Source organism: Tenrec ecaudatus, chromosome 6 (genome assembly GCF_050624435.1).
Source record: "Tenrec ecaudatus isolate mTenEca1 chromosome 6, mTenEca1.hap1, whole genome shotgun sequence".
NCBI classification, from domain to species: Eukaryota; Metazoa; Chordata; class Mammalia; order Afrosoricida; family Tenrecidae; genus Tenrec; species Tenrec ecaudatus.
In genome coordinates this window covers 3,985,280-3,995,880 of record NC_134535.1, presented here as the reverse complement: position 1 = coordinate 3,995,880, position 10,601 = coordinate 3,985,280, and the positions used below count along the sequence as shown (strand labels likewise).

At 58.2% G+C, this 10,601-nt stretch overlaps 1 protein-coding gene across 2 annotated transcripts in view; it reads left to right on the top strand.

Moving 5' to 3' along the window:
* The first annotated feature begins 919 nt into the window (after positions 1–919).
* The window catches only part of TBC1D22A (TBC1 domain family member 22A), a 128,061-nt gene continuing 118,379 nt past the window's right edge, over positions 920–10,601 (top strand). For both annotated transcript variants that reach the window (XM_075553487.1, XM_075553486.1), the window contains exon 1: positions 920–1,125. In XM_075553487.1, coding sequence (XP_075409602.1) covers positions 1,064–1,125 — 62 coding nt within the window. In that variant the 5' untranslated portion in view covers positions 920–1,063. The remainder of the gene's footprint in view (positions 1,126–10,601) is intronic.

The following is a 10,601-nucleotide window of genomic DNA, read 5'->3' as shown; positions in this document are numbered from 1 at the left end:
GGTGAGAACCACCGCTGTGGAGGGTGTCAACCTTTATGGGAGCAGCCAGCCTCGTCTTCTCCCATGGAGAAGCTGATGGGCTTGAAACACTGACCTCACAAAGTCAGCAGTCCAGTGCCCAACTCACAGTGCCACCAAGGCTCCCCAAACTCACCAGCCTGTGGCTGTTGGGTCCATGTAACTCAGTGACCTTGCATGACATGCTCCTTGCTGCAACCACGACAGATGGCCATGACGAGGCCTTTCTTTTTACTCAAGACCAACCTTTTGGCTAATTTGGGAGGCAAACCCTCTGTGACACCCTGGGGCCTCTTGCAGGGCCAGGGGCTGCCGGTAGCCCCCTGCCTCTGGGCTCCACTGCCCTCCCACTGACGCCTGGTTTGAACCCCCGCCTCCATCCCCCAATCACCTCGCCTCGTTACAACTGTCTCACCGATTTCGTATTTGACACTCGGCCCTGAACATCAGGTCGCCCTCCCCTGGAGTCCGCATCGGTGTCCCGCCTCCTCCCGTCCGGGACCGGCTCCTGGAGAAACCCACCACGGCCGAGGGTGGATCCTGGCTGACAGAAAGCTTGGGGTTTCGAGGCTGGCAATCCATACGGTAACAAACAACCTCTTCTTCGCGCAGGGCGGCTGGGGGATTCGAACCGCCAACCTGGTGGTTAGCAGCTCAACGCCTAACCCGCTGCACCACCAGGGCCCCTCCAAAGCCGTCCAGGAAAGATGCCAGCGTCGGACACAGACCTCGCAGGTCGGTGCCTAGCCGGAAACAAGGGATCCGTCGAGGAACGTAGAGGCCACGCCGTGCTCCTTGCGCGCCGTCGTCTGCGTCGCCCTTTATTGACGTCAGAAGCCGCGCGTCGCACGCCGCCTGGGAACGAGGCGGGACTTCCGGACTCGCAGAGGCACAACTTCCGGAGAGAGGCGGAAGAGCTTGTTGGCTCTGCGCTCTGGAGTCCCGGGACCGCTGGAGGGCCACTCGGGGGACAGGAGCTGGCCAGTGTGGGCGGGCCGGCCACGCTGCGGTGTCGGGCCGCGGGCCTGAGGGATGAAGAGGGGCCATGGCCAGCGACGGGGCCAGGAAGCAGTTCTGGAAGCGCAGCACCAGCAAAGTCCCGGGCAGGTGGGTGTGACGGGGAGCGCGGGGTCGGGTCGGGGGTCAGAGGGCACCGGTGGGCGCGTCCGCCTGCGAGGCGGCGGGTTCGGTTCGGGTCCCGGAGCCGGGACCTGGGCATCGGGGAAGCAGCTCGCGGGACCCGATGGGGGTCGCGCGTGGGGGCCAGGAGGTAGCAGGGCTGCCCGTAGGCGGAGCCGCTGACTCTTCTTCCAAACTCGTGGGCTCCCGCGGGGAGTGGGCAGGAAGCGACTCGGGTCGTGCTAGGAAGTTTGGGGGCGCCAGGAAACCGGGGTGGGGACGGGGCTGCGCCGGCAGGGAGGCCGTTCCTGCAGGGGGTGGGGGAGCTTCTGACCCCTGCGTTCGTCTGGGCTGTGGTGTGAGCGCTGGTGGGAGTGAGAGGCGTCGGGGAGTTCTGGCTGTGACACAGCGCCAGCTGACCAGACACAGAAAAGATTTAAAAAACCTTCAGTGCCCAGTGTGCTGGGGACATCGTGGACACTGTCTAGCTCCCAAGTCCTGTCTGATTGGCTTTGGTGGCTGGACACTGGAACCCCAGCCAGGGCCCCAGGGCAGGAGGAGACAGGAGCACCGGAAGTGCTTTGCATAAAATCAGCCAGCGGTGGAAAAGATCAGTGACAAAAGTCAGCCTTGAGAATGCCATACAGAATTAGTTCTGTCCTGAAGTGAACTTCTCTTGAAATGGAAGGTTGGTGACATAGACTTACTCTCCTTCCCAAGTGGAGTCTGTTGGAGCCCCCAGGTGGGGAGGGGGCAGGACCCGAACATCCTTGTCTGAGTCCAGTCAGAACAGCCTGAGCTTCTCAGTGGTCTTCAGGTTGGAAGGGGCAGCTGAACGAGCCACTCAGTCTCCAGGACTGGGAGGCAGGCAGGTGCCACAGGTGTCGTGGTCTGTTTCCCTCCCCAAGCTTGTGCCTGGCAGAAGGCTAGCAAGAGCTTCCATCAGAGCTAGTGGGAAGTCGGGGATGGCAGAGACAGGAGAGCCTTGTGGCGACGGGAACACACGGGGATACGCAGAGGATCGGGAAGGGACTTGAGGAAGGAGACACAGGAAGGGGCCTTCTGGTGGGGCTTGGGGTTTTGTCCCCTCCACTCCAGTCTAAGTGGGAACACCCTCCAGAGAGAGGATTGACGTGGTGGCTGCAGCCGTGGATTGAAGTGCAGGTGCTGCGGCAGTGTCTCGTTGGGTTTTATGTAGGGTCGCTGGGTTGGCACCGACTCAGGGTACCTAACCCCGATGACAGCAGCCGTCCTGACTGATGACTAATTCTTGGGCAACTGAGATGTGACGGTGGCAGAGCTGCTGTGAGCAACCTTTGACCTGATGCCTATCTCTTGGTAATTGGCCCTTAGCCCTCTTCTGTGTCTGTTTCTGCCTTCATCTGCAAGCCATGCTGTGTCTCGGACCCTTTTGAGAATGATTCTGGGGGAGAGAAACTGAAGTGGAATACAGGGGTACTGGCAGGGGCTGTCTCTGTGGAGGGACAGGGCAGAGAGGGGCAGCCAGGACTCAGGGAGAGGTCTACGCTGCTGCTCTGTCCCTTTCCCCAGTGGCTCCCCCCACCCCCCATAACAGTGCTGGTCTTTCAGGGGTAGGCTGGCATTTGGCTGAATTGTGAAGCTATGCTGGGTTCCCATCTGGAGAAACCCTTCCCCTGACTGACCTTGGACATGTGTATGGTATTGAGCTCCTTAACAGAGTTCCTGCAGCCTTGCCAACTGTGTCAAGTCAAGTGGTTCCCATCATTGTTTCACAGTTTTTGGTGGGTGGAGGGGGTACAGACCGCAGCACAGAGAAACTCGGTGTAGGAAGCACACACCCATCATCCCAAACACAAAGGCTGGAACCTTGGTCTGGAGGGGGGACCCTTACCTATCACAGCCCTCAGAGGTGCTTTATCATCATGCAGACAGGCCTTCATGAAGCACCCTCCCTTCGCCGGGCTCTGTTCTTGGTGCCTCACAAGCTCCGTCTCCCTTATGGCTGCTTCAAGTGTTCCAGTTCCCAAAGCACACGCTTTGTCCTCCCAGCCACCCTGTGCCGGCGTGTCACTTGAACTGCCACGCAGGCAGGAACGTGCACGTTCCTCAGGCCCCATATGACATACACTTGCTCCCTCTCCAGCCACATCTCCCAGCCCCCCCCCCATGCTGCCCTCAGCAGATATATGCACACGGACTAGCACTGCCCAGACCCGGCCCCACGTGGATACGGAACGGCTCAGTGAGACCCGATGTGCACAGCTGCAGATGTGATGAATCCAGGATTCCGAGAGGCAATCACTCCACGGTGACACCGAGCATTGGCATCTTTTTTTGTTTTTTAATCATTTTATTAGGGGCACATGCAACTCTTATCACAATCCATACATCCATCCATTGTGTAAAGCACATCTGTACATTCATTGGCAGCAGCGTCTTTAAAAGGGAAGAGGAGGGAGGTCTGGACCAGAGATGAAGCAGGACAGGGAAGACGGCCACGTGAAGATGGAGCCAAGGGTTCAAGTGATGCAGCTTCAAGGAGGAACTCGAGGGTGGGGAGTAACCAGAAACTGGGGGAAGCAGTAGGAAATGGGGAGAGAAGGGGGCATATCTCAAGGAGCCATGACAGCAACGACAGCGGGAGGCTCAGATGGAGCCCGGGGACAGTCTGTGGTGGCAGGGGCAGGACTGAGGAGGCCCAGAGGATAGGGCTTGTGTTCAGGGCTTAGGGGCCTGTCCTCACTGGCTGAGAGGGGCCTGACTGAAGGGCCTGAGAGGAGGTCTGCACATCCTCCAGGGGTGTGCCGGCTGGGAGGCGTGACCAGACCCACCCTGAAGAGGGGAGATGCTTCCACTCCCTTCTCCCCCTGCTCCCCATACAAGTCTTTCTCGTGACCCACTGGGTGGCGGGTGTGGGGCATGAGCCGTGAGCGCTGAGAGGCCCGGAGAGAAGCACAGGCCAGGCCGGCCGTGGTGGGTTTCTGGCTGCCTGTGCGTCCCCGGTTGTTCCTTGCGCTGTGCACAGCATGATTGATGTGACCCTTAGATGGTCACTTGCATATGTCACAGACCGGGTTTATAAAGGGCATAGGGGTGAAAACTTGAAAACCTTTGTGGGACGCCCGTCAGAACCAGCTGGGTGGACACTTCAGCGTGGTCACCTGCTGTGCCTCGGCTGTCCGTGGCTCTGCCCGGCCCAGGAGTGCAGGTGGCGAATCCTGAGTCTCTGCAGCTGCGTGGGTGTCACCTGCTCAGGCCCAGCAGGGGGCTCAGGCCTGACGGGGGCAGTGTCACACCTGAGACGGCCCTCCCGAGGGTCATGCCCCCCATGATGTTGGCGGATGATGGCCAGTCAGGGCAGGAGCCGGAGGCCAGGCCTGGGTGAGCGAGGCTCAGGCAGGAGTGGGGCGGAGGGGGCATCAGTGAGGGCCGGGAAAGCGCTGGATGCTTACGGAGGGAGGTGAGAGGAATGAGAGAACACCCTGCAGCCAGTTCTTTCTGCGGCCACTGGTTTGTGCAGCGGGGGCAGCTGTTTCTCTGTGGTCACATTTGTGATTCTGGCTTTGGCAGTACTAAATGCCAAGGCGAGTGCCCTTCCCCAGGCCGAGGACACAGGCGGCCTTTCAGACCGGCGAGTGCTCCCAGCAGGAGGCCTGTGGGCGGCTGGCCATGCCAAGCGTGGCATTGACTGTGGGAGGGCTGTGAGGGAGGCCCAGATTGAACATGGTGAGGGTGGGGGTGGGGGTGGAGGTTGGGGGGTGCCAGGGCCTCGTGGGGTCTGAGCAAGGCACTCGGCAGACATGAGCCAGAGAAGAAATGATGGGTATAGTCATCCATTCATTCTCTGTGCTGGGCACCATGGCAGCAACTCCAGAGGCTGGTGGGGCGGGGTGAGCTGTGGTCAGTGGCCATCAGGGACCCCTGCTGGCGCTCTGAAGGTGGTGGTCAGGGAGTGCGGGTTCTGCCACAGCCAGGCCTGAGTCGGGACCCGACTTTTGGACTGTACTTGATGTGTTGGTCCAAACTAGCCTGCCTGCCGCCTGCCACCTGCCGCAGCGTCCTTCCCTGGGAAGAGACGGCGCTGGGAGGGAAATAAGGAGCAGAAGTGCTTCGGCAGCACAGCCCCAGTCACGCCCTGTGCCTGGCACATTCCTTCAGCTTCTCCGGGTGAAGGAAGGGCTTTCATCAGGACTGCAGACGTGGGCATTTGACGAGCATGGGATTATGCCTGCAGAGGGAAAAGAGTTGTGCGTTTCCTCTTGATGCCTCCAAATGCACTTGCACTTGGACCTGTCCTCATGCGCCTTGACTCCAGGGGTGAAGGGCTGTCGGGTGCATGTTTGGGATGTCCTCCCACAGCACCCTTCCTCTGCTCTAGCAGAAGCAACAGCTTCTCCGTCCATCTGTCCGTCCAGTGAATGGCTGCATAACAAACTTTCACACACATTGACTGAGGACTGTTACACACAACTTCTAGAATCGACCTACAGATTCCAGTCTCGTCAGAAGTTGCCCTTCACTGTTACTGCGTTTGAATATCTCCGCCGGACTGCCAACGACAGGTGCTTCAAACCCACCAGTTTCTCCTTTGGAGAAAGAAGAGGCTGTCTGAGCGGGGCAGAGCTCCCCACCTGGGCCTGTGAGCACACAGGTCTCCAGAGGCCCTGGGGATTTGGGCCCCAGGAGCCGAGATGAAGCTTGGAAGGTTCTTAGCAGAGGGTGGCGCAGTCGGCGGGAGCATGTTGCCAGGAGGCATGGCAGCAGTTTAAGGTTGCACCAGTGGCTGTCGGGTGAGGGGCAGGACAGGCCCAAGGTGCGTGTCTGAGGTAGAACTCACAGGACCCCCTGGCGGGCTGGACACGGGGTCGGCCTGAGGAGTGGGGTGTGGCTGGCACGGTCATATCCCACAGAGATGTCCACATGGGAAGCCTCCTGTAGATGGAGTGAAGACTGGGGAACGGCTGGCCTTAGAGTGCAGCGCTGTCCGATTTATGCCGGGGCGCAGTCCACCAGCGAGAGCCCCTGCTCTGCAGTCACGTGCGAGGGGCCGCCAGGCAGGAGACGCAGGAGGACTCCAGAAGCTGGAGGCCTGGTGGCATCCAGCAGGCAGATGAAGACCCGGGTCATTTAGTCCTGAGGCCAGGGTTCTGCCCACACCCTGCACGAACAGGAGATGGACTGTCACCAAGGAACCCCGGAAACATAGCCCCTGGACTGCAGCCCGGGTGGCCACGCTGGCCCTCGCCCTCCACAACTGCACAGTGACACTTGTGGGTGCTGCAGGAGGGCTCGTGATCAGAGAAAACATGGGCGTGCGTTGGGTCTAGGAGGCTACACGTGTTGTCAGAGGGTGTGCGTGCTGTAAGGGACTGTGCCTGTGTTAGAAGAGAGCATGTGTGTTGTGAGTGTGTGTCTTATCAAATGATGTGCATATGTGTTATAAGAGCACGTGTGTTGTGAGAGTGTGTATGTCATATAAGAGGATGTGTGTGTGTTATATGAGAGTATGAGTGCCTGTTAGAATAGACATGTAGGCCTTAGAGAATATGTTGTGTTTTCTGAGAGAACGTGTGTTGTGCGAGTATACTTGTACATGTTATAAGAAAATGTGTTAGAATGCACATGTGTTACAGCAGAATGTGTGTAAGAATAAGTGTGCATTGTAAGCGTGTCCGTGAATATGTTTTAAGGGAACAAGTGTGCTAGGACCCTTAGAATGCACATGTGTCGTAAGGAACACCCGTGTTATAATGCACATATGTATTTAAAGCATGTGTTGTCAAAGAATGTACATAATGTTGTGGGAGAATGGGTGTGCGACTGTGTTTGAAGGAGGGGTACCCCCCACCTCCCATGCTGCTGCTGCCGCCGCTCAAGGTACCAAGTGCCTCTGGTTCATCTGGATGCATAATTCACTTAGATCAAGCATAATTGTACAATTGCTGCCGCCATCTGTTTTACACATTTTCTTCTTGAACTCTTTGATATTGGCTCCCCAACCCTTATTATTATGTTATGTATCATTATTGTTTGTCATTACTATCACTTTGCCATCTTTACACCATCCAGTGTGTCCGTTCCCCTCGAGTGGGGTTACACAGTCGCCCTTGCTATCAGCTCCTCCTCCCCACACCCTCAGGGAATCTTCTCTCTCATTACTATTTCTGAAGGGTTTCTCTGTCTTGGATTTCATGCATCAAGTGATCTTAATTATACAAGTGAACATACGCAGGTCTAACAATATTAATGTGGTAGAACTAGGGCCGTAATAGTGAGAGGAAACATCGGAGAACTAAAGGACAGTTATGTGTTTCAGCAGTGCCATACTGCACCCTGGGGATATCATCCCTTCTTGTGGCCCTTCTGAGAGGGACTGTCCAATTCTTGTACAGGTGGGTATTGGGTCTCCACTCTGTCTCCACTTCTTCATGTCCATCTGATAGCTTGTTTTTGGACTTCTCATACCTGCTTCCATTGACATCATGTGATCACACAGGCTGGTGTGCTTCTCCCATGTGGGCTTGTTGCTTCTCTGCTAGATGGCCGCTTGTTTAACTTCAGACCTTTAAGATCCCAGGTGCTATATCTTTTGATAGCCGGGCACCATCAGCTTTCTTCACATTTGCTTATGCACCCGTTTTGTCTTCAGTGATAGTGCCGGGAAGGTGAGCATCCCAGAATGCCCGGTTGTGAGAACAAAGTGTTCCTATGTTGAGGGAGGGCTTGAGCAGAGGCCCAAAGTCCATCCACTTTCTCAGTGTATTGCCATGTAAATATGTGTGCATAAGCCTGCACCTCTATTTTTATGAATGAATGTATTTACGTAAGTGCACGTCTATGCTTATACCGCTGTCCATAGCTTTTCTTCCTAGATCTTTTCTGTTTCCTTTCACCTTCCTCCTGCCCCACCGTCACACTCGCCCTCTTCTGCCTCTGTGATTCCCCTCAGCTAGGTTGCTGTTGCTCCAGCACCCCCAGCTCCCTCTGTCCTCCTTGTTGTTGATTTAAATGCCCTGGTTGTTCCCCATCACGCTGAAGTACAAGTTCCTCGTGATCTCGTCACTAAGGATTCCTGGGCACAGTGAGCGAGCATTGGCCTTCTGCTGAGAGTCTGTTGAGCCCACGAGCCCACCGGCCGAGCTGGAAACGCAGCAGCAGGAAGCGTCTGTAGACAGGTGTCTCAGAAGGAGGTGTGCCGCGTTTCTTAAACCTTCTCAGGATGGGGGTGGGTGGTGGGTCGGGAGGCTGGGGATGGAACCCACAGAACCTGTGCTTTCTTTACTGGAGGGGCCAGGCCCAGTGGACAGGCTGGGATGCCCTCTGCCTCCCCCGAAGGCAGGCTCCATCCTGGGCTCACCGCTCACCAGCCCCTTGTCAGTGAAGAGGCTGCTTGTGCAGGCCGTGGGTGGCAGTGGGGGCTGAGTGTGCCCCACGAGTGCACAGGGGCTGGTCTCCTGGGTTGCAGGGCAGAGGTGCGGGCTGGGTGACTGTCTAGGGGAGTGGGTGAGAGGTCTGTGGGCCGGGGTTCAAGGCAGGCGGAGGGGGGTGTGTGGGGGCTGGTTGACTATCTCCCCGTGACAGTGAGAAGGAGGAACCCGGGGCTGCGACTAGGGGCTCTGAGACCACAGCGAGTCGGAGGATGTGCTTCCTTCTGCTGGGCGCGGGTGGCCCGTGAGTGGGAACGGACTCAACCGCACCTGACAGCCACAATCCCCGCCCATTCAGGAGTCACCACATCCCCACCCTGGGCCCAGGCCTGCTCACACAGGGGCTGCTCAGGCTCACAGGGCAGCAGGCTGTGTTCCTCCAGGCAGGGCATCTCTTCTCTCGTGGGTGAGGACTTCAGAGCTGAGGAAGCCCTCTCACCCATTGGAAGTCTGAGCCCCGCAGGAAGACCTAGAGGGGCAGAAAGCTCACCAGCGCCTCACACTGGCCATGCTGAGCTTTGCCGAGGATGATCAGGGGTGCGGGTGGCGGGAGAGGCTCGCTGGGCCTGGTGCCCTGTGCTCCTGGATCCCGGACGTACCTCCCACAGGAGCAGGGGCTGCCAAGTCTTGGGGCCTGGCAGTGGGTGCTCTGGCTCTGGTGCCTTGTGTGTCCTGCTTCTGGGGTGCACCTTTAGGGGGTGCCGAGCAGTCCTCTCACAAGGAGTACGGGGTGGCCAATCCTTGGGGCCGACAGCCGGGCTGCTTCCCGTTTCTGGCGCCCAGCATCTCGGGGCCCTGCATTTTCAGTACCCTAGCCTGTCCTTCCCCCTCATCTGAAGGGCTGGTTCCTCTTTTCTGGAATTTGCATGGAAATTAGCTCCAAATGGGGAAGGTGACTGAGGTCACATGGGGGACGTGTTGGGCTGTTAGACCAGCCTTGGGGTTGGCCCTCTGAGTTGGGGGACAGTGCTGCTGGTGGCACTCACTGTGGGCCGAGCCCTGCCAGCCCCACACAGGACTCAGCCTCCGGGGGACCAGGCCTGGAACCCAGCTTTGTAGTGTCTGCTCGTCTCTCCGAGTCCCCGTCCCCACTGGAGCCTGTGTGAGCCTCGGCCTGCCCCTCACCATGACGCTGCCTTCCCTCTCCCGGCCCCCTGTGCTCGACCGTCTCTGTCTCCTAGTAGCTGCTGCTAGTGACACCCAAGCACTGCCATCGAGTCAACACCGACGTAGTGACCCTGTAGGACAGGGTGCAACTGCCTCTGCGGTTTCCAAGACTGTCACTCTTCACAGGAGTAGACAACCCTGTCTGAGTGACTGGTGGTTTCGAACTGCTGACCTTGCCCTCCCCTCCCAGTGAGGCTCTGCATTCAGCCCCCAAGGGTATTGCGGCTCAGCCGGCTTCCTGCCCCGCGCGCGCTGCAGCCCCTGACAGCCACAGAGCAGGGCCCAGCGGCAGGCTTGGGGCCTTGCTGAGAAGGCAGGTAGGGATGTGTGCTCGCAGGCTGCAGGAGGACCTTCCAAGTGTCACAGTAAGAGGCACTTAGCCAGCCAAGCTCTCAACATGCTGACAAAGACACAGCCAGGAAGTGAGAGGCAGTCTGTCTTCTGTCACCTTCCTGCCCCAGGCCCTTCAGTCATGGCCAGGCGATGTCCCTTAGCTCGTAGTCCTCAGAAGGCTTTGGCTGTGAAGAAAGATCACCATGCGGTCTCACCTTCTGGCCACCTGTGCAGTGACCTGACCTGGTACCCGCCCACCCCACGACGATCCCGCCTGCCTTTGAGCAGGAGGCCTGTACTCAGTACTGCGGCTCACGTTTCCTGACAGCCTGCCTGAGGAGAGCTGGTTTGTTCCAGAGACCCCACCACCTCTAGAGGGAGGGGCTTTCTCCATCCCGGACTCCGGGCTGCTCTGCAGGCTGTCGTCACACTTCCCCAGACTGCCCACCCCCTCGCTGTGTATCGCCTCATCCCTGAGGGGTCCCCGTCACCCGCCCCTGGTCTTTGTCCTTGGCTCCTCATCTTAGACCATGCTGCAGGAGCCCCGGTGGCTCA